Source organism: Triticum dicoccoides, chromosome 3A, assembly GCF_002162155.2.
Source record: "Triticum dicoccoides isolate Atlit2015 ecotype Zavitan chromosome 3A, WEW_v2.0, whole genome shotgun sequence".
Lineage (NCBI taxonomy): Eukaryota > Viridiplantae > Streptophyta > Magnoliopsida > Poales > Poaceae > Triticum > Triticum dicoccoides.
Window position 1 is genome coordinate 361,673,933 of NC_041384.1, and position 24,617 is coordinate 361,698,549.

At 48.0% G+C, this 24,617-nt stretch overlaps 1 protein-coding gene across 1 annotated transcript in view; it reads right to left on the reverse strand.

The window, feature by feature from the left end:
- The window catches only part of LOC119268193, a 4,010-nt gene extending 3,081 nt beyond the window's left edge, over positions 1-929 (reverse strand). The window contains exon 1 of the mRNA XM_037549771.1: positions 440-929. Within this exon, the coding sequence (XP_037405668.1) occupies positions 440-648 (209 nt within the window). The 5' untranslated portion in view covers positions 649-929. The remainder of the gene's footprint in view (positions 1-439) is intronic.
- Between the last annotated feature and the right edge of the window lie 23,688 nt (positions 930-24,617).

The following is a 24,617-nucleotide window of genomic DNA, read 5'->3' on the forward strand; positions in this document are numbered from 1 at the left end:
TGAGCATATGTTCAGATATAAATCATAGCCTTTGCACAAGTCAGCATAACAACTAAACCCAGATCTTGATGCGTGGCACTTTTCTTCCTAGCATACAGAGGGGATGCAATATGTATGACACCTAATTGATCCTTCTAATGCCTTGCAAGATTTTTGCAATAGAAAAATAGATAGTGCAAGGATGTACCTAGTTTTCACCATTTCCAAGTCTGAGAGAGGTACTATACATACTAATACTACTCTATGGGTAGAAAGAACAGCAGACGGTGTCAATCGGCATCGTTTGCTGTAGTGCAAAATATGGATGGCATCATCAGGAGAAAAGAAAATTATGCCGTGGTAGAAACCACAGCAAGGATTATCCGAACAGATCGAATCTACGCATGCATAAGCACAAGAAAGAAACAGAGAAGCAATTAGGAAGAGTGGTTGTACGGACATGCTGCCGTCCGGGCGGCCGAGGAGCTTGATGGGTGTGCCTGCAGAGCGCGGTGGAACCACGCAGTTCTCGGGTAACTCGTCCTGGCCAAGGATCCGACCGGGCCACCAGGATCCGTTGCGGCGGCGCACCCAGACTAGCGCACCCACCTCCGCGTCCGCCCCCGTCACGCCGGCGGGGAACTCCTCCTCTCCACCGACGCTTCCCATCCCGGAACCGCCGCCGCCCTCAACGGGTCACGACCATGAGCTGCCCCTCCGCTCAAGACAAAAATTGATCAAGCCAAGAACGACTTTCTTTTCTAGGAACGCGAGGAGGGAGGCAGATGAAACCAGCAAAGGAGCGAAGGCAGCGCTCAGCGAGCGCGAGCGGCGGTGGCGGCGGTGTACTGTTCCGTGGAGATGGGAGGTCTCCGTGCTATGGAGAAGCAGAAGGGGGAGGCGGAAGGGGGAGGTGGGGTCTCCCCGTCTGGGGAAGAGGAAGAAGGGGTAGGGGGTGGGACAGAGATCCAGTGCCTTGCCCATAGCAAGGCACGGCATAACTGGCGGCCCAGTCAGCCGTTGGATCAAGGAGACGGTTCAGATCGAACGAACACTGTAGATGGGGTACTGTAGACCGAACACTGTAGAACTGTCACTGTTCATGCAGATCTGGCCGTTGATTCTGGCTCGGACGATGCGGAGAGGGGAGCCAGTCACCATATTGTTCATCGGTGCCTTGCTCACAGCAAGACATTGGATCTCATTCCAGGGGGGTTGGGGGTTACGTGTACCGCGGCCTGAACGTGGATTGGGCTATTTCCTTGCTCGGGGTGCGGAGTCGGCCTCTCATAACCGCAACGAGACCACATTAGGCTTTGTATAATGGTGGGTGCTTAGAGCATCTCCACTAGCCCCCCAAGATGCCTTCCCAGACCATTTTTTGGGCGTCGGCGGACAAAAAACGTCCCACTCATTTCCTCAAGTCCTTATTTTTCGCCGGATTCGAGCAAAAATAGCCCCGGCAACCTCAAGCCACACCCAGCCCATCGGGGGCCCTTGGGGCCGCCGGCATTACTTTTTGCATGGCGAAACCCCACGCGTCAGCCTCTTTCCTCTCTCTCCTCCTCCTCCTTTCTCTGCTAGGGACCACCCATGCATGCAAAAAGATCTGCCCCGCCCCGCCTCATCCTTTCTCTCCCTCCCGCCGCATGCTGCTCTCTTGCCAGAGCTCGCCGCCCCGCCTCCTCCGCCCCGCCCCGCCTTCTCGCCCACGTCGCCGCCCCGGGCCGCCGCAGCCGCCATTCCTTCTCGCCCCCGCCGCCGCCCCCGGCTCGCTCCCCGCCCTGCTCCTGCTGCCGCCGCACGCGTCCTGCCGGGGCACTTGGCTGCGGCCAGTCGGTGCGGGAGCAGCGGGTGGAAGCTGTAGTCCGTGAGCTTCGGCACCACGCGCGGAGCTTGCCCAGCAGTTTCATGGTGCGCGCGAAGTCCTTGCCGCCGCACGTCTCCCGCGTCGTGCCTGCCTGCGCCCGCGCACGGCAACGCCCATGCTCGCCGCGCCTGCCTACTGCTCTTGCCGCGTGCTCCCACTGCTACTGCTCGCGCTCGACTTCCTCCGCTCGGCCGGCGTCACCGACCCGACGGGCGAGCTGGAGGCCGTGGAGCTGCCCTCCTCCCTTGGCGTGCTGCAGGAGCTCGGGGACCCCGGCTCCTTCGCGCGCTCCACGGGCGGCCAGGGCGGGAGCCGGGCGACGCGTGCGGCGGCCGGGCTGGCCGGGGCGTGGCAAGCACGCCCCCACCTCCTTCTCCTCCTCCTCTCCATCCTCGTCGGCGGCAGTCAGGGAGGGTGCACGCGGCCAGGCACGGGCGCGCGCGGGCGCGGCCACGGACGCGAGCGGGCGCGGGCGCGAGCAGCAAGGCGCGGGCACGAACAACGGCGGCCATAGCGGACGAGAGCAGCAGCGGCCAGCGGAGGCGGCGAGGACGCGCTGCTGGAAGGACGGGGTAGCTTGGGGTGGACACGGCTGGGAAGATTTTCATCCCCGGGCCAAATTCTTCGCCGGCAGTCCCCAGGCAGCGAAAAAATGTCTCCTGGGGGCTCAACGACTGGAGATGCTCTTATGCAACTGCTTAAGGGGCCCCTCCCCTTTCCCTTCCCCTCCCCCTCAAAAAGAAAATGTTGTTGCTTAAGGAGATGGGGTTTGCACCTTCTTGGAGTTCTCTAATTATGAGGATGGTAAGCTACTTAAAATTTGCAGTCTTTTTTAATGGTGGCAAGTTGGAAGAATTTAACCATCCATGAGGATCCGACAAGGGGACCCAATCTCTCCATGTTGCGCTGGTCTCACAACCGCAGCAGCTGGACCTATCGGATCGTCAAAACAACGGATGAGGCATGCCATGCGTGCAGTTGGGACGGCAAACAGGAAAAGGGTCCAGTCCACCTTGATGCTGGTGGCCTGGCATATATGGCTCGAGAGGAATGCAAGGACATTTAGAGATCAGCAAAGGCAGAGTGATGAAATCTTCGGAGCAATAAGGCACGACATGGATTCTTGGAGGCTAGCCGGGGCCAAATGCCTAGAAACACCACTTGGCGACCCAGGCCGATTTTTTCTTTCTGCCTGCTGTCCTTCTGACGATCTCTTCCTGGCGCCAACCATGATCACTTGATTATGAATTTTCTTCCCGTATGCTCTCTGCTTAATATATGAAAAGCCAGCGATGCTGGATCTTTCAAAAAAATCTCTCCATGTCTATTCTTATTAGCAACGGAGGACCTTACATGCCTCTTGAAAACAAAACATGAATCACCGCACCTCAGAGGAATTCGAGTAGCTCCATCAGCACCGTTGATGAGCCACTTGCTCTTTGCAGATGATAGCCTGATGTTTGTCAAGGCCAGTATAGATGGAGCAACTAAGTTGTCCTGTCTGTTGGAGAGTTATAGTAGTGCCTCTGGTATGAGCATTAACTTGTCCAAATCTTCAGTTTTCTTTATTAAGGGTTTCTCAAACAGCCTCAGAGATGAAGTCAAAACAGCCCTAATGTCACCAATGAGTCTTTGTCAGAAATATATCGGGGATGTCTTCTGATGTTGGCAATAGCAAGAATGGGCCTTCAAATTTCTGAAAGACATAGTATGGAATAAGGTTGGCTTGCCAAGTTACTATTGGTGGCTGGTAAGGAAGTTCTAGTTAAATTTGTTGCTCGGGGTGTTCCGGCATACTCCATGTCATGTTTCAAGCTCCCCCGAGGTCTATGCGAGCATATACATTTTTTGATTCACAAGTTTTAGTGAGGAAGTAAGGAGGGCAAATGAAGCTTAGTTGGGTCTCGTAGAGCATGATGACAAGGCCCAAGCATTGTGGAGGACTAGGGTCCTGAGATATTGAGCTTTTTAATCTCGCACTACTTGCTAGGTAGGGTTGGCGCATACTAGTGGAACTGAATTCTTTGATCGCAAGGGTCTCGAAAGCAAAGTACTTTCCCTCTTGTGATTTCCTGCGGGCAAAGCTAGGGGGTGCACCATCGCAAATTTGGAGAGTTGTCCTAGATGGACGAGACACCCGAAAGCAGGGAACAATCTGGCCGATTAGTGATGGATAGTCCACAAATATTTGGCAACACAATTGGATTCCCTGCCCATCCTACATGAGGCCGATCACCAGTCGGATGATAAACCCCCTGCAACTTGTGAGTGAGCTCATTACCGTTAATGGAGATCAGAATCGCCCTATGCCTGCAGAGGTAGTCTTGTAAACAAATGCGGTTGCAATAATGGCCATTCCTTTGTGTACTAGGCAGTTGGATGATTTTTGGTCATGGACCCATGAGAATAGTGGAGTATTTACGGTACAATCTGCTTATCAAATGTTGGTGGCCATGATACGTCTCCAACGTATCTATAATTTTTTATTGTTCCATGCTATTATATTATCAATCTTGGATGTTTTATATGCATTTATATGCTATTTTAGGGACTACCTATTAACCCAATGCCCAGGGACAGTTGTTGTCTTTTGCTTGTTTTGGGTTTTTCAGAAAATCAATATCAAACAAAGTCCAAATGGAAAAAATCTTAGGATTATTTTTTCTGGACCAGAAGGGACCCTAGAAGCTTCGAGAGGAGACCAGATGAGATACGAGAGAGCCACAAGCTCGAGGGGCGCGCCCCCTGAGCTTGTGGGCACAAGAGCTCCGTTTAACCTAATTCCACTTCTATAAATTCCCAAATATTCCCATACAACAAAGAGCCACCTTTTGGGGATATAACTACTGGATATGACCCACCCAGGAGGGGCCGGGTCATGCCACTGGCGGCTCATGGGATGAAGGCCCAAGAAGATATGAAGATGGCGGTTCATAGAGCAAGCTCACTGAAGGCCCAAGACTCGGGGACGACTTGAGGCCCACGGGCGTAAGCCGCCATATGTTTAACTTGTATTGTACGACAAGCTTAGTTGGTCACTGAGCTGGACACGTTGTGTATGAGCCGGCCGGGACTCTGCAAGCCACCGGGCATCAACCTGTGTATATAAAGGGGTGACCCGGCGGCGGGTTAACTCAAGTAACAATTGATTGAGAGCTTGGTCAAGTGTATTGATCCCTGGTCATCGAAACCCAAGCAATACAACCTAAAGTAGGAGTAGGCTTTTAGCTCGTTGAGAGGGGCCGAACCTGGGTAAACTCCCTGTGTCCTTTGTCCCATTTTAACCCCTTCAAGCTAACCTAGCGGCGATGGCTCCACACCTAAGTCCTTTCGCTAAGGCATCTGCCGTTTTAACTCCACGACAGTTGGCGCCCATCGTGGGGCCAGTGCAAAGTGGTTTCGGGTTCTTGAAGGGCAGCTTCGCAGGGATCAAGGGATACGCCGTGGGCCGGATGACCAAGAGTCGTTGCGGCAAGCTCTACATCGACGACACTGGCTGGGGCCCCGAGGCCGGCTCAGTTGAGTACGGGTACCGTTCCCCTTTGGCGGAATCCATGTCTTCATCGGCAAGACCGGTGAGTCGGGGCCTGGGCCGGACACCTGCGCTGACATCGTCGAGATGGCTCAGCGCGCACGACCCGTCAAGGTTCAAACCGCCGTGAAGCATGTCTTCGTTGGCTTCATCCATGGGGCGGATCTTGAAGGATTTGTCTCCGGGGGAGAGACGGTAATCTGCTCTGATGGTGAGTCTTCAACTGGTGAGACCGATTCAATGTATCAACTACAAGACTAGGCTTGGGGGATGTTCCGATGGTGACAGTATTTTGGACCCCTATGAGCCGCCGAACAGGGTTGCGATCTTCATGGCTGGTACACAATCGGTGCTCGGTTCAACGACCACTGCGGCTATGACCTCCAATTCAATGGCTGCAGCGACGGTTGGTGCTGGCGGCTTTGCGCGCCCGCCGGCTCAGGTTTTGACCGAGATGTTGGATGCTTTGGCGACTTTAATGGGGACAGAGGTAACCCTGAAGACTCAAGAACAGCACAAAGTGGATATCGCAAAGCTGCGAGACGAGATAGCTCATGCCAAGGAAGAACTTACTACTAAGAATGCTAGGATGGCGACAGAACGAGCCACCTTGGACGCGCAATCAGAGCGGATCCAGGCAGAGTCATTCCGGCTCACCTTGGACCAGAACACTGAAAGTACATGTAGTCCCCATGTCTAGTTTTGGTAATTTATGACAATCCTAATGGACTAATGTTTGCATTGAGTTATACATTTGAAGGAAAGTTCCATTTTCAATGCATGAAGAATATTGGATGAACTAAAGGATGTTTGTTCCATGGTGATGCAAGAAGGAGATAGAATGGATTCGAAATGAATGCCATATACATATTGTTGTGCATGCATCAAGGCTTATAGGTTGAACCATGATGGATCAAGATCTTGAGAGAATGATTAAAGAGAAGAATTCTACATATGCTTGAAGATAGGATCATTATGAGCTCATATGTTGAGTCATGGATTATTATGTCTCGAAGCAAGTAATTCAAGTGAAGAATTAATTGTGCCTCTCAAGATACTATGTTGGAGCATGAGGACGAGCAAATGATGTCCAATATGATATTCAAGGAGAAAATTGATATGATCATGGTGAATTGAGATATTGGTTATTATGTCTTGAAGAAATGAAGCATAGTGAAGATATCAATAGGGCCTTATAACACCCACGATGCGGCTATATCTCCCACGTGTCGGAGCACGACTTAGAGGCATAACCGCATAGTAGGCATGTCGCAAGAGGTGTAATCTTTGCACATCCCATGTACTGAATAAGAAAGGGATAGAGAGTTGGCTTACAATCGCCACTTCACACAATACATAAATATAGCATTACATCATCCAGAATACAATCAAGGTCCGACTATGGAACCAAATAAAGAAAGACAACCCCTATTGCTAGGTCCCCGATCGCCCCAACTGGGCTCCACTACTGATCAACCGAAAACGAAACAAAACAACGAACAAGATCTTCAACGAGCTCCCACTTGAGCTTGGTTGCGTCATCTGCATTGGTATCATCGGCACCTGCAACTGTTTGGAAGTATCTGTGAGTCACGAGGACTCAGCAATCTCACACCCGCGAGATCAAGACTATTTAAGCTTATGGGTAGGAAAAAGTTAGTGAGGTGGAGCTGCAGCAAGCACTAGCATATATGGTGGCTAACTTACGCAAATGAGAGTGAGAAGAGAAGCAAAGTGCGGTCATGAACTAGAAGTGATCAAGAAGTGATCCTGAAACTACTTACTTTCAAGCATAACACGATACCATGTTCTCTTCCCGGACTCCGCCGAAAAGAGACCATCATGGCTACACACGCGGTTGATGCATTTTAATTAAGTTAAGTTTCAAGTTCTCTACAACCGGACATTAACAAATTCCCATCTGCCCATAACTGCGGGCACGGCTTTCGAAAGTTCAAACCCTGCAGGGGTGTCCCAACTTAGCCCATCACAAGCTCTCACGGTCAATGAAGGATATTCCTTCTCCCAGGAAGACCCGATCAGACTCGGAATCCCGGTTACAAGACATCTCAACAATGGTAAAACAAGACCAGCAAGACCGCACGATGCGCCGACATCCCGATAGGAGCTGCACATATCTCGTTCTCAAGGCAACACCGGATGAGACATCCTACGAGTAAAACCAAACCTCAAGTTTCCCCGAGGTGGCCCCGCAGTCTACTTGGTTCGGACCAACACTTAGACAAGCACTGGCCTGGGGGGGCTTAAAATAAAGATGACCCTCGGGAGAGTGACTCCCAAGGGAAAAAGTAGGTGGTGGTGAGGCAAAAGGTAAAACCAAGGTTGGGCCTTGCTGGAGGAGTTTTATTCAAAGCGAACTGTCAAGGGGTCCCCATAACACCCAACCGTGTAAAGAACGCAAAATCAAGGAACATAACACTGGTATGACGGAAACTAGGGCGGCAAGAGTGGAACAAAACACCAGGCATAAGGCTGAGCCTTCCACCCTTTACCAAGTATATAGATGCATTAATTAAAATAAGAGATATTATGATATCCCAACATATCCATGTTCCAAAAAATGGAACAAACTTCATCTTCACCTGCAACTAGCAACGCTATAAGAGGGGCTGAGCAAAGCGGTAACATAGCAAAACAACGGTTTGCTAGGACAAGGTGGGTTAGAGGTTTGACATGGCAATATGGGAGGCATGATATAGCAAGTGGTAGGTATCGCAGCATAGCAAAAGAGCTAGCAACTAGCAAGCAAATATAGAAGTGATTTCGAGGGTATGGTCGTCTTGCCTGAGATCCCGCAAGGAAGAAGAATGAGTCCATGAAGAAGACAAACAGACATAGTCGAACGGATCCTCACAAACGCGACGTTATCAGAACCAACCCGAAGAAGCAACACCGGAAAGGAGCAAACAACATAGTAAACAACCACCACATAAACATGGCATGATGCACAACCAAGTATGATGCATGTCCGGTTTAAAGAGGCATGGCATGGCAAAGTGTACAAACAAAACTACAAGTTAAGTGGAGCTCAATATGCAACGAGTTGCATATTGACGGAACACCACAACAAGTTATTTAGTTCGATCTCGTTTATGTACTCAACAATATTAAATGTTGATTAGCATGGCAAGGGGTGAAGCAAAGTAAAACTACCTGTCTAGGCAAGTTTAAATGAGGCCGGAACAACAAGCAACAAGTCCAAAAAATCCTCATGAGCATTTAGCAATTGAAGCAAACAACAATTTAAACATTCTTAAAGTTGTTATCATGATGCGGATGCCATGTGCAAGTTTTAAGCAATTTTTATGAAAATGTTGATAAGAGCATTTTATGAAGCATTAGTCATCATGGCAGAAACGAAAGGGGTGCCACGGCAACGAATCCGAAAATGGTGCCACGACAACATATCGGTTCCTTTAGCTCATGGAGATACTGGTGCAAAAGGAAAATTGACGTGAGCGTGTCATGCAAGATGGTGGGGTGATCCCGGTAACTGGGTTTCCACATGTCGGTAACAAGGCAAAAGCGGGGCAACGTGCACCGGCAATTTGAGCACGGTGCAAGCACGAGCATCTCATACATCACACATGCATTCGGTCCATGGAGGGTCGTCTCGATGGTTATACCTTTCGGAGCGTGCATTATCGGAACGGTTCAAGTACGATGCGGTGTAGGGGAAGTAGACGTTCTCGGGACTTTCGGAGTGGAAGTAGTCATTCTCGCATGCTCTAGGGTCGACGGGAGAGGTTCTCGCGATCTCAGCGATGGTAGTGGAACATGTTTATCGTTGCACGAGTTTCCATAGATGTTCGGGTCACGACGAGGAACTTGATGCATCGTTGAACTTGGTGTCTGAGGAATCCCACGTAGTCGTACACGTGTCATAGTCGAACTTGACGGTTCCGTTACACGGTTCTTCGGAGACGGTACTTGTTCACGCTGTAGTCGGACTTGAGGAATGCACCGGTAGTTGTATGTTGGTCGAAGAGGAACTTGGCGCAGCTAGGGTCTTCGCGGATCATCGTTGTACTTGGTGTCCAAGTGAGCTCCGGGGTACTTGACGGATTGGGCCAACAAGGGCCACAAGCGCATAGAGGTAGCAAAGATGGTGCTGCGCGACCGCGAGCACAGGACGGGTGAAGGGGTGGCGAGGCAAGCCTCGGCTTGTGGCTATGACAGCAACGAGGAGGAGGCCGAAAGGGAGCAGAGGAAGGGGCGAGGCGCGGCAGAGTTGGCCGGAGAGGACGGCTCGGGCAGCGACTGCAGCAAGAGCTTGGGGTCATCCTGGACGGCAGCGACCGGAGGTGCAGCAGAGTTGGCCTCCACTGGCGGCGGGGGAGTGCTTCGGGCGATGTGAGGAGAAGCAGAGGCACGAGGCGAGGGGCTTGGGTGGCAGCAGAGGGAGGCGCGACCAAGGTGAGTGCAAGGTGGCGGGGACGAACTCGCGGTGCCCATGGCAGGGGAGGAGGCGCGACGGCGGCCTGGACTCGGGCAGGAGGCCGAGCGCTGCAGGCGTGTGACGATGATGGCGACGCCGTTGTTGGCGGCGTCCTCGCGCACGGAGGATGGTGGCATATTGTGAGGTCAAGGGGAGAAGGAGGTCGAGAGAGGCCGGGGACGGCACTAGCGAGAAGTGGACAAGGGGGTCGAGAGGGAGATGGGGACGAGCGGGATCGGGCGCGGCAGAGTGGAGAAGAAAGGGAATCGAGCTAGACTCTCGCTGGCGGCGCTGATGGGAGGAGGAGGGGGATCGAATGGGCTAGGGGTGCGCTAGGGTTAGGATGGGCGGCTGGGCCTTGGGAGGCCGGCCCAGTGGGGAGGTAAATGACCAGGGCCTTGGGCCTTTTGGTGGAGAAGAAAAAAACGGAGGAGTTGGGCTGCACTGGAATCTCTCTCTCCCTAAGTCTATTTCCCTGATTAACAAATAAACAGAGAAATAAGAAATGTAGAGAGAGATGGGAGAAGAATTTGAGCAGGGCACCAATTTTCTTGGACTCATAAAAAGGAGCTTGATCCGAGAAAAATACATTTGGCACCGCTTGGAAGGATTGCATTCGAACACATTTGAATGTGATACAAATAAGTTTGAATTAGGAAAACATTTTTGGAGAGTCCAAAAATGTTTAGAATTTTGTGGAGATCAGGAAAGCGATGAAAGAAAAATATGGGCAAAGTTTGGGGACCAAACTCGAAGTAGAAAATACATGGAATTATTTTGCAAGTGTGTTAGAATAATTATAATAGCTCCCTAATAATATTGGGAGGATATATGTTATAAAGAGAAAATCACCATGTGCATCTCCCTTGATTTAAATGGATCGAAGATCCATACAATTTATTTATAAAAGTTATAAGATTATTGAAATGATGGCATGATGACATGATGCGATGCAAGAGGTGACATGATGAAATGCAACACGCAAGCAAAAGACATGGCAACGAAGGCGAATAACTGGAAGACACCTGGCGCAACGGTCTCGGGGCATTACAGGCCTTCAAGACATCAATATTAATCATGGAGCAAAGATAAATGTTGACCAATATGAAGATAAAAGATTGACCTCTAAGATGGCCAACACACAAGTGATATCATATGCCACATGAGATCTTGTGGCATGGTTAGAATTTATCAATTGCGCTTTGTGTACTAACCCATACTATGTGTTGTGTATGTTATGTGGGTTAGGTAATTATCATGAGCTTGGTGCTTATAAGAAAGCTTGGTGCTCATCAAAGTATATCATCAAGTAATTAATGTTGATGGACAAGTAAAGATGAATGCAAAGCAAAGCTTCCCACATTGCGTATGGGGGAGCTACTTGAAAACTTCTCCAATGTCTTGCCTACAACTCGAGCCATGAGGAAACATCAATATAAAGCTCAAGTGAAAGGTTCTAGCCAAAGGTATTAGTTCCTTTGGCTTTAGATGTGAGGATCGATGACCATCGAAAAGGATATATGCTCAAGAATGAGTTTCCGGAAGCTATCTAATATAGTTCTTTTATGTTTCTTGAGTTATAGGGATCCTGCACTATTAAGAGGCGATCAAAGGGGTTAGTGATGGATTTTCTCAAGTCAACATCATCTATTTCTATTCTTCTCACATCATATTCCAATATAGGCATATTTCACTCCTATCCAATACAAATACAATATGCCTACATATCTCAAAAGAAAATCCAAAGCCAACTAGGTTCCCCAAAGTATATGTATAACCCTTGCATACTTTGCACCCTCCATTTTGGCTTATATTGGGTGGTTCTATATGTGAGGACTTGGAGTTTTTCCATAGCTTCAAAACAATCCCAAGATCATCAAAATCGGAGTCCGGATGTAACAGTTATGCATGTTTCAGTTTTGGAGTTCCTGCTGTTTTTTTCATGGCTGGACATCCGAGACTTGGCCGGATGTCCGGGCTTCCAGGTCACCCGGGATGTCCGGGATCCTCCCGGAAATCCGGCTCGCAAATTCCAGAACCTGTTTTCAAATGTTGGCTGTGCCCGCTGGATGTCCAGGGCCCCAATTTTGGCCAGATGTCCGGGGCCTGTACTCCGGCTTCTTTTTTTCACATGCGTGTGTGTGCTTTTCTCAGCCGCCGGATGTCCGGCCCTTGCCCGTATGTCTGGCCCGACGCTGTCACTTACTCACAAACGGCTAGTTTTCTAGGCCTTCTATATATACCCCTCTACTAATCCGGTAGAGGGTTGACCACTTCATCCCAAATCGCCCCAAGAACACAAGTGGCTCCCTCTCACTTCTCCTACACCAAATCTTAGATCCTGGAGAGATTCGTGAGAGTTCTTGAGAGTTTTTCCAATCAAGTGATAGATCCACTCCCTCTCCCTCTCTTGACCAAAGGAATTCGTGATTTGAGCAAGTCTTAAGCATTTCCCCTTTGTTCTTGTTACTCTTGGAGGTTGGAGACTGCTAGGCGGTGGGAGTGCTCCGGTGAGGAATCAACTTGTGATTTGTCCCCGAAAAGTCTGTGAAGGTTTGAAGGCCGCCTCAAGGTCTACCACTAGTGGTTGAGAATTGCCTTCGTGGTGATATTTCAAGGAAAATAGGGTGAGCCTTCGTGGTGTTTGTGTGCCTTCGTGGTAACATCCACCTCTCTAACGGTGACTAGCTTCCCTCCATGGAAGTGAACATCGGGATACATCCTCGTCTTCGTGACTTTGGTTATCCCTAACCCTAACTCCTTACTTGTGGTTTACTTTGGTCACTTGACCGTGCATTCACTATATCTTGTTGTCCTTATTATATTTTGTTGGCCATTCCCTTGAAGAGATTATTTAGGCCTACACTTTATATTCGCAATTAATACTTTCTACTATTGTTCTATCTTATGCTTAGTGTGAATTGCCAGCCGGTAACATTCATTTCCATATGTTGTGACATAACTTGTGTAAGATTGTAGTGCTTACTTGAGTTTGCTTGTATTATTCAATTCCATATATTCTGATATAATTTGTGTAAGCTTGTATTGCTTACTTGTGGTGGTGTGTATTATTCATTTCCATATCTCGTGATATACATTGAGTAAGTTTGTCTGACTTACTTGTGCCTACTCATATCCTCTTTGTTCTCATCTTGTTTAACCTAAGTTGTCGGTGCACTTAGTGAGCCTAGTATATTTAGGATCCGTGCTTGAAAAGTATCCGCTCAGTTTATTTCCACATTAGGATATAGCCAAATCCGTAAAAGATTTTAAAACACCTATTCACCCCTCCCTCTAGGCGACATCATGGTCCTTTCAATTGGTATAGAGCCTGGTCTCTCCTTATTAGGCTTCACTGCCTAGAGAGTAACGATGTCGACTAGTGAACTAGTGCACAACAACACTTTTGATATGGATGGCACAGCTTATCACCTAGGGAGAATTCACAGGCTTTGTCACTTTCGGGCCATGGGTCCAAATGCTTTGTGAATTATTCTTATAGGAATTTCTATTGCTAAGGATGGACATTCTCCATCTGTTGAGGATATGTATCTTGATTGTGATACTTCTCTTGTCATTCATCAAGCTTTAACCTTTGAAGTGTTTAAGGCAGTCACGACTTGCAAGTCGGCTCATGAGACTTGGACCAAACTTGAAGATATATATGGTGGGTCCAATCTTGATGAAGATAATATTCTATTTGGGGAGTTGATGGAGGAGTTCTCCATATTTTTAAATCATGAAGAGCTCTCTATTACTTCCACCTCCGATTACTTGCACACTTCAATATCTTCCACTTCACCAACATGTGGTGTGCCACAAAGTAATGACATGGTGAGTGAAGTAATATCTTGTGATGATGGTGTTAAGCTCATTTGTGATGATATGCTTGATCTCCCATGTTGCCATGATAGAAATGCCTTGGTTTCCTCTAGTTGTTCTATGACTAACCATGTAGAGGAAATCAAGAAAGATGAGGCATGCTTGATTCATGAAGAACCCTCTTCTCCAACAGAATCATCATCAACCCCCTTTGTTCACATGTGCCTCATGGCAAGAGGTAATGACGAGGTATCATCTTCTCTTAGTGATAATGATGATAGTTGTAATGAGGATGGTGATAATGACTTGACTCAAAATCTCTATGATATTGGGAAAACTCTTCACAGATCAAAAAATAACACTTATAAAAGGTTCCAAGATGTTCTTGCTTGCTTTCAAAAACGTAATGACTTATTTCTTAACGAGCAAGCGAAAAGTGAACATCTTGAACATGAACTTGCTAAGGCTCATCAATGTCTTAGTGACTTGAGGTCTTTAAAAGAAGAGATTGAAGTTACTCATTGTAAACTTAAAGAGGATTTTGAGCACGTTGACCTTGGCTACAAGAATGTCAAAGGAGAGCTCACCAAACTCTCTAAGTCTCATGAGGAACTTCAAGCTACTCACGCGGAGTCTCTAGTTTCGACATGCTCCTCTCATATTGATAATGATGCTTGTGCTACTAACTCTATCTTGTGTGAATCACCGATGTTGAAAGAAAACGTTGAGCTAAGGAATCAACTTGATTTGCTAACTAGCAATTATGGGAAATTGGAAGAAACTGATGGAAAGCTCTCGGGCACTCATGAGGATCTTCTAATCTCTCATGATGGGCTAAACTTAGCTCATGAGTCTATGTTCACCAAGGTAAAATCGTGTGAGTCTCATGTGGATATTAGCACATCTTCTACTCAAGATGCCTTATTGCCATGTGCTAGTCCTTGCAATTCCTCTCTACATGATATTGATACACCTCATGATGAATTGCTCACCTTGTCTTGTTACTCTAACCATGAAGTTTCTACTTCCACTAGTCCTCTTATTTCTAGTCTTGAAACTAACCATGTAGAGGAAATTAATGAGCTCAAGGCCCAAGTCACTAGTTTGAAGAAAGACTTGGAAAAGTGCGATGATGGACATAGTTTTCACTCCAACAAGAAGAAATCCATGAACAAGAAAAGGGGGCAAGACCAAGCCAAGAACGAGTCCAACATTTCTTGCTTTAAGTGCAAAAAGGTTGGACATCACGTGAGATATTGTCCATTGAAGAAAAGGGATTATAAAGGGAAGCTACATGGGAAGCAGCCTCAAGCTCAATCTCAAGTTCAACCTCAAAGTTGAAGAACGGCCACTATCCATGATGAACCATGTTATTACTTCCCAAGTTGAGAAAGTAAAGAAGAAGAGAAGGGGGAGTACATGTTGCTATATTTGCAGTAAGAAGGGACACATAGCTTCGTCATGTCACAACGGTAACATCTCTAAGCCTCCAATTATCAATGATCATTATTCACTTAGGAAGGATATTGATGGTAATATGTTTGCCAAGTATGTTGGTGTCCAAAGTGGTTTGTAAGTGGATAAGACCATTTGGGTTGCCAGACCTATTGTTACTAACTTCTTAGGACCCAATGTGGTTGGGACCACCGAGCTCAAAATTGATCAATAGATGTGTGGAGGGCATTGGAGGCTTGGCTAGTTCATGAAGAAAAATGATTCTCGCCATTCATTATGGTTCAAACCAAGTCAAGTGAATTATCATCATATTTGTCATTCCAATGCTCCTCGTGGCGGTAACTTGTATTTATATTGTCTACATTAAAAGTTACTAGCCCTATGCATGTTTAGGTTTTGTACCTAGCATGTGTTTGTATATGTTGTGTCTCCTAATATGCTTGATTTGTCTTATCTAGCATGCGTAGGTTGCTATGCACATCATATATCTGTGTGTGTAGTCTCGAGCCTTCATTGCATTTGAGTTGCATCTTATTGGGCTCTTTTGAGATATTAATGGATCACCACATTATGGGGGAGTGATATGCTTTGTGCATATCACAATCCTTGCTAAATGTGAACAATTATGGGATGCCACTTAGAATATATTTGAGATTATCTTATATCTCTATGGCATGTAATGCCTTGTTTACATATGGCATTCTTGTGCGGTTTTGCCCATGGCTATCTTCAAAATCATATTCGGAAAATCGTTTGATTAAAGCCATTCCAATTGTTGTTTTGCATGATGTCGGGGGATGAACCCCAGGCAGGCAACGGAACCCAGATCCTTTTCAAAAACAACGTGGCCAGCAACGCCCCTCGTGCCGGCTCACGCTTAGCCGAGTCGCTCGACCCGGCCAAGCCCCTCGACCCGGCCAAAATCCTCAAGCCAGTCCCGTCGGCCGGCGCAAGGCAGCCGAACCCATTGCACCAAGACATCTTCAACAAGCCAGCTTCCCCTTGGTGTGTTCCCCAACCCGGCCATGGGTCAGCTCCCGTCCCATCCAGGCCATATGATGGGACGAGTCCTCATTCAGAGATGAGCAAGGCAACAGTGCCCCGCCCATGCCTCTGGTCAGCCGGACGTGGCAACAGTGCCCCACCAACCCGCTGAACAGGGTTGGCATGGCTACAATACATCCGTCGTCACCAATGACGCCAGCAAGCGGCGACCTGATGAAGCGCCACTGTAGCCGACTCAACCCGACCACTCCCTAACGATCGACAAGACGGCCAACAGTGCCCCCATACCTGGTGGGCCCCGTGCCTGGAGAACTCGGCGAGTCCTGATACCCGGCGGGTCCCAGCACCGGCTCCCCGGACGATGACAACCCGGCCCCTTGGCCTTGTAACATTACCATTGTACCCCTGGGGGATTGACCTATAAAACCCCCCAGGAGCCCTCATGCATACGGGCGATCACTCACTTACTCACACACACATAGCAAGCAACACCCAAGGAGAGAGAGCAGCCTAGGCCTTGGCCTGTCTTCCTTCTTCCTCCATACAACTCTAGGAGCAACTCTGTACTGATACACATCAACTACACTCGGTAGGACTTGGGGTATTATCTCTCCGGAGAGCCCTGAACCTGGGTATGTCTTGCATCCCGCGCTCGCTCATGCCAACCTAGCCTCTGGAGCCCACCAGTGCCCTCGAGCCTCCTCCTATCTTTAGCCATCCCTTGGCATCTACCGTGTGCCCACCATGATAGTTGGCGCCCATCATGGGGTAGCTCGAGGTCCTGGCTGGGAGCATGCTTCAGACGGGGCTCCTCTCCGACTCCGACGAGCTTGTCATGCTGGCGGACGACGTCATCGACGCACTCCCTGCCTCCTTCATCGTGCTGCGCATCTCCGATGCGCCTGCGGCTGACGAGTACCCCAGCAAGGTACTTGACTTTTCCGACTCCCCCTCTCCCTTGGTGGAAGCGCTCCTGCCGGGGCAATGGACCTCTGCGTGGAGGTCTTCGTCACCGACACCGACGCCTCTTCCTCGTCTAGCGCGGCGAGGAAGGCCGCTGAAGCCAAGGCCGCAGCGGAGCGGGCCGGCTCGCCCAACCCGCTGAGCGCCATGATGCAGAGCCTTCGCATCCCCATCGGCACCGACATTGATGCCTCCAACGTCGCCGAGGCCCGGACTCGGCTTTAGGAGGACCGCCAGCGCCTTCTGGACCTCACCGAGACGCTCGCCACCACGCAGCGTCGCCTGGACTCCGCTCAGTTGGAGTGCAACACCGCCCATGGCTTCACGCCGGACGCGCTCGAGCCAAGCCAGGTTCGCTGATGTGCGGGCCCGGGGCGGCGCGACCGGACGCGCCTTCGGCGCCCTCCCGCCCGTCTACAAGACTCCCATGAAGAACATGCGCGCCGCCCAGGCGGCTGCGGTCGGCCTGGATCAGCTCGTGGGCGAGGAGCTGAAGGATCGCCTCAAGCGGGTGAATGACGTCCTCGACGTGACCAACACACAGCAAGACCGCCTCAACCAACTCGCCAAGCCGGCGGGATCCGGATCCCTCCCCGACAATGGACCCGACGATCATCAGAACACGATGTCTTCACCACCCGGCGAGCCGCACTCCGGTCGCACCCGGACCCGGTGCAACCCCGCCCCGACGACTGCCGGCGGCTTGGCGACGAGCCGGTCTCGGAGGTCCGACATCGACTCGACCCCCTGCTCCAACCCGGCCGATGCCCGACTGCGGTCGATCCGGCCGCTCGCGGCGCGATTGCCGACCGGCTGGGCCCCCGTGCCATCGACGACACCGATGCCTGCCATCGCCTCGACCAACTCGCCCTCTCCCAGGAGCTGGAGGAGAGCGGCCTCGTCGGGCCGGTGCGCTTCAGACCATGCATCCGGGATGAGCCCTTTACTAAAGGGTTCACGCTCCCCCACGACACCCAAGTACAACGACACCGTGAAGCCGAAGGACTGGCCCACCGACTACACCACCGCCACCGGCATCGCCGGTGGTAACCACCACCTTGACGTGCGATACGCGCCGCTTATGCTCCAGGGGTCGGCCCGCACCTGGTTGAATAGTCTGCCGGCGGGCAGCATCAATGCGTGGGTTGACTTCGAGTAGGCCTTCGTGTGCAACTTCACCGGCACCTATAAATGACCCGGCCGCCCTAGTCAGCTCGCCATGTGCGTGCAGGGACCGGCGAAAACCGGCCGCGAGTACCTCGCAAGCTGGACCGAGCTCCGGAACAGCTGCGAGGGCGTCCATGAAGTCTAAGCGATCCAATACTTCATTAATGGGTGCCGGGATGGCACCCTCCTCAAGCACAAGCTCTTACGCTCCGAGCCAGCCACCATGGCCGCGCTCATGGTGACGGCGGACAAGTACGCCAACGCCGACTTCTCCATGAAGATCCAGGTGGCACTAGATGAAGCCGGCAAAGCGAAGACGGTTCCCCCTCCGAAGCCGGCCGGCGAAGGAAGCCGGCAGCAGAACAACCAGCAGAACAACAAGCGCAATGCCGATCAGCCGGCCCAGTGCTACGATAACCGGCTTGTCGCGGCCGCCGAACAGGCGCCCGCGAACGACCCAGCCGCCAAGCGCCGGCAGACCGGCAAGACGGCGTGGCAACCTGATGAGGACATGACTACCTTGGATACGACCAAAAATATTGCATACATGCATATTTGTCAGGTGATTTCTAATGCAAACTATTCAATAGTCTATTTATGTTATCCAGAACAAAAATACTTCACACACTTTTGTGTTTTGTCTAATTGCAGGTGTATGGGACATTTGTACAATCCACATATGAAGATAAGGGAAAAGGAGATGTTTAGGTTGTGTTCAAAAAGTCCTCTCATGTCACTTTTGGGCCAAGAGAAGATAGAGTCCAAGTCTCTCACGTTCTGGATTCAGATTCGGACTGCACAAACATACCTGACTCAAAACGCCAACAACTTTTTCATACGGACTCCGAATTGGGTGATTCTTTTTTTGTTGGAAACTAGATTTCGTGCTCTTTCCATCCCAATTGGATTCACCTTCAAATTCGTCTGGAGCGTTGAGTTATGGACGAAACAATCTGACATTACAGCAGAATCCGAGTCAAACTACAAGCCCAAAGGTATTGCATCACCTCCACTTGGGCCCATGAGCCTTGTACGACCTAGGGTTAGTTTTAGGCTGCCTTGGGACGTCCTCCCACCTCCTTGGCCGCCACCCCTTGCTCCTATATAAGTAGATCCATCTAGTAGCTTTTTCCTTGGGATTTGTTTAGTTAAAAGTTAGTCATTGCAACTTCGTGTACTTCGTTTGTGTCCAACGACCAGACCAAGACCGCTTCCGGATCCCCACCATTATCAATACCTCATATATATTTGCAATATTCAGATTGCTTTATCATATTCTTGCTCGTTCTTCGATTGCTTGTAGGAATAGACCTTCGTGGTCAGGCTGACCGTGCTTCCGGCATCGTCAGTAACCTCAGGAGATTGGTTTAGCGATTGCTAAGGCGCAACGTCGTGCACGTTTGTACTCGGATCGTCAAAGTCGTCTCCACCAAATCGATAGTTATCATCTCATCGAAAGATCGGGACACCCTCGCCTCTATCAAGATGATGAGGACATGACTACCTTGGATACGACCAAAAATATTGCATACATGCATATTTGTCAGGTGATTTCTAATGCAAACTATTCAATAGTCTATTTATGTTATCCAGAACAAAAATACTTCACACACTTTTGTGTTTTGTCTAATTGCAGGTGTATGGGACATTTGTACAATCCACATATGAAGATAAGGGAAAAGGAGATGTTTAGGTTGTGTTCAAAAAGTCCTCTCACGTCACTTTTGGGCCAAGAGAAGATAGAGTCCAAGTCTCTCACGTTCTGGATTCAGATTCGGACTGCACAGACATACCTGACTCAAAACGCCAACAACTTTTTCATACGGACTCCGAATTGGGTGATTCTCTTTTTGTTGGAAACTAGATTTCGTGATCTTTCCATCCCAATTGGATTCATCTTCAAATTCGTCCGGAGCGTTGAGTTACGGACGAAACAATCTGACGTTGCAGCAGAATCCGAGTCAAACTACAAGCCCAAAGGTGTTGCATCACCTCCACTTGGGCCCATGAGCCTTGTACGACCTAGGGTTAGTTTTAGGCTGCCTTGGGACGTCCTCCCACCTCCTTGGCCGCCACCCCTTGCTCCTATATAAGTAGATCCATCTAGTAGCTTTTTCCTTGGGATTTGTTTAGTTAAAAGTTAGCCATTGCAACTTCGTGTACTTCGTTTGTGTCTAACGACCAGACCAAGACCGCTTCCGGATCCCCACCATTATCAATACCTCACATATATTTGTAATATTCAGATTGCTTTATCATATTCTTGCTCGTTCTTCGATTGCTTGCAGGAATAGACCTTCGTGGTCAGGCTGACCGTGCTTCCGGCATCGTCAGTAACCTCAGGAGATTGGTTTAGCGATTGCTAAGGCGCAACGTCGTGCACGTTTGTAGTCGGATCGTCAAAGTCGTCTTCACCAAATCGATAGTTATCATCTCATCGAAAGATCGGGACACCCTCGCCTCTATCAAGATGATGAGGACATGACTACCTTGGATACGACCAAAAATATTGCATACATGCATATTTGTCAGGTGATTTCTAATGCAAACTATTCAATAGTCTATTTATGTTATCCAAAACAAAAATACTTCACACACTTTTGTGTTTTGTCTAATTGCAGGTGTATGGGACATTTGTACAATCCACATATGAAGATAAGGGAAAAGGAGATGTTTAGGTTGTGTTCAAAAAGTCCTCTCACGTCACTTTTGGGCCAAGAGAAGATAGAGTCCAAGTCTCTCACGTTCTGGATTCAGATTCGGACTGCACAGACATACCTGACTCAAAACGCCAACAACTTTTTCATACGGACTCCGAATTGGGTGATTCTTTTTTTGTTGGAAACTAGATTTCGTGCTCTTTCCATCCCAATTGGATTCACCTTCAAATTCGTCCGGAGCGTTGAGTTACGGACGAAACAATCTGACGTTGCAGCAGAATCCGAGTCAAACTACAAGCCCAAAGGTGTTGCATCACCTCCACTTGGGCCCATGGGCCTTGTACGACTTAGGGTTAGTTTTAGGCTGCCTTGGGACGTCCTCCCACCTCCTTGGCCGCCACCCCATGCTCCTATATAAGTAGATCCATCTAGTAGCTTTTTCCTTGGGATTTGTTTAGTTAAAAGTTAGCCATTGCAACTTCGTGTACTTCGTTTGTGTCCAACGACCAGACCAAGACCGCTTCCGGATCCCCACCATTATCAATACCTCATATATATTTGCAATATTCAGATTGCTTTATCATATTCTTGCTCGTTCTTCGATTGCTTGCAGGAATAGACCTTCGTGGTCAGGCTGTCCGTGCTTCCGGCATCGTCAGTAACCTCAGGAGATTGGTTTAGCGATTGCTAAGGCGCAACGTCGTGCACGTTTGTAGTCGGATCGTCAAAGTCGTCTCCACCAAATCGATAGTTATCATCTAATCGAAAGATCGGGACACCCTCGCCTCTATCAAGTGGTATCAGTTTTCAGGTTGCTCGGTGAGAATTTCCAGTTTTCCTAGATTAGATTTATTTTCTTACCTATTGTCCAAGAAAAATTCACGAAAAAGAGTTAGATCTATTCATCCTTTGTCCAAGCCAGTCTGAGCCTTTGCAATTTTCTTTTCATTGCTTGCATAGTTGAATTATCGGTTGCATCGCCGTGTCGAGTTGCTGGTCTTAGTGTCTAGGTCGTTTAGAGTTTCGAGTTCTGTTCACATTAGTCACGTCGCCGCTGCATCGTTATCCTTTCCGCTGTCCACCACCCATCCATCAATTTCCTCCACGTGCTACCCACCGTTCATTGTCATAATCATAGTTGAGATTGTTCCCATCTTCGCTTGATCCAATCTACATCTTATCTAGTTTGTTTTGGAAAGAGGGAGAGAGAAAAGAAAGATAGAGAAAAAAACAAGAGAAAAAAAGTAAAAAATAGTCAGAAAAAAGAAAGGAAAAGAAAAAAAAAGTGTGAGAAAAGAGGAGAAAAAAACAAAATTCGGATCTATCTAGACTCAATCTCGTAGTTGAACTCGGATTGGAATCTGTTTTGTGCACTGTTCAGTAAAACAGGCATAACTTTCTCATATGAAGTCTATTTATGGCTCCGCGAGTACTCAAATGAAAGCTAGCGACGAGCCGCATCTAAATAGTTGCAGAAGCTAGTTCAGTATTTGGCACCTCAACATCAGCTTCTAAATAGGTCTACTGCTATTGTGATCTTCACTTATATCTTGCTGTCCAGAGCTACTTCATATCCTTTATTGATGCTAGTTGTGCTACGACGTGACCTCATTAGTGTTCTAGGCTCGCGTCTCTAGTTTGGTCTAGCCTAGGACCAGCACAGTACCGTCGTTGAGCGTTTATTCAACATTGCATCTCTGAATTGATTATTGCTAATCTTTTGCTACCATATATAGCCAACCCAGCTCCACATATTTCTACACCGTGTATACGTACGTTCCTCTGGCAATCGTTTTACACAATCTTCCGAGTTATTTGACACCGCTAGTTGCCTGTCACCACCTGCCGCATGGTAAGAACTTGTAAGATATTGATTTTTTCTTTACTGTGAGCACTTTACAACCACATCCTAGTAGTTCATAAGAACATTATTCTCGAATTTTGGTTCTTGTTTCTACTAATCATGACAGGTTCCAGAGATAGAAGTTCTTGGATGACGGACACATCTTCACCATCACGAGAGTTGGGACAACACACACAAGCATATGGTCAGGTTATCTCTTTACCATCATTTGAGGGTAGATTTAATCCTGCTATTTATCTAGCTTGGGAGCTTGAAGTAGAACAAGTTTTTAGTCACCATGATTTTTCTGAACATGAGAGAGTACGAGCTACCATTAGAGCATTTACTGGTTTTGCTTCTGTTTGGTGGAGTGTACATTGTAAGAAAAACATTGATAACCAACCCACAACTTGGAAAGTTTTGAAAGCTGTAATGAGACAACAATTTTTTCCTCCTTACTATCGTCGTGAATTGCGTCGCAAATTGGAGCAATTAAAACAAGGCAGTAACACTGTTCATGCTTACTACCAAGATTTCAAATCTTATATGCATCATTGTGACATAGAAGAATCTGAGGATGATACAATGAATAGATTTTTTGGTGGTTTGAACCATGATATTCAGGCAAGATTTCAGTATATTCCTCGTTGCATTACTGGTATGTATGTCCGTGCTTGTACCTTTGAGAGACAAATACAGGAGGATGCATTGGGTGACTACAACAACTACTAATCCAGTTCATGCTCACCACCGCCGGTTGGTTACTCCACTATTGCACCTACTAGAGCAGCCCCACCTCGGATTGTGAGCGCGATATCATCTCAAGAGTATGGTACATTGTCAACGTCTGTACCTACATCAGCTACATCTCTGCGAGGTAACAGTAAAAGTCTTGATGATATAACTTCACATTAGAATGAAGCATGCCTAGTTAACTTGAATGCATCATGTGTTGAGTTACCTGTTGATTTGAGCACACCACCTATTTTAGAGACTCTTTTTTACTGTCATGAATGCGTCATCTGATCAAACAACTGAAATATCAACAATTTTGAGTGCACCCATTGAATTAACTGTTGATGCAAAAGAACCAATGTTTAATCATTTTGATATGACCTCTAATCTTGATGATGATTCTGTGTCCAATGACTTATTGCATGTTTGCTTATTTAAGCATGTTGTAGCATGTAAATTTGATGCAAGTAAGGTTTATTCATCGAAGTTAGGATGGTTTAATGATGAACATTGCCAATCTTTTGAAGTGAATAAGAGCTTCACTTATATGTGCAAACTGAGTTGCAATATTTTCATGCCTTCTACTTCTTGTGATAATTTTTTGGCTTTACATTTTATGAACAATGAAAGTTACTCATGTATACATGTGACATATGTGCAAAAATCAAGGGAAGTTAAAATGGATGACATATACATATACAACATGTACACCTTGTCTCTTTTGTTAGCCACATTTCAGATTAAGCAATGCCGAGGACGGCTTTGTTTTCAAAAAGGGGAAGATGACGAGGACATGACTACCTTGGATACGACCAAAAATATTGCATACATGCATATTTGTCAGGTGATTTCTAATGCAAACTATTCAATAGTCTATTTATGTTATCCAGAACAAAAATACTTCACACACTTTTGTGTTTTGTCTAATTGCAGGTGTATGGGACATTTGTACAATCCACATATGAAGATAAGGGAAAAGGAGATGTTTAGGTTGTGTTCAAAAAGTCCTCTCACGTCACTTTTGGGCCAAGAGAAGATAAAGTCCAAGTCTCTCACGTTCTGGATTCAGATTCGGACTGCACAGACATACCTGACTCAAAACGCCAACAACTTTTTCATACGGACTC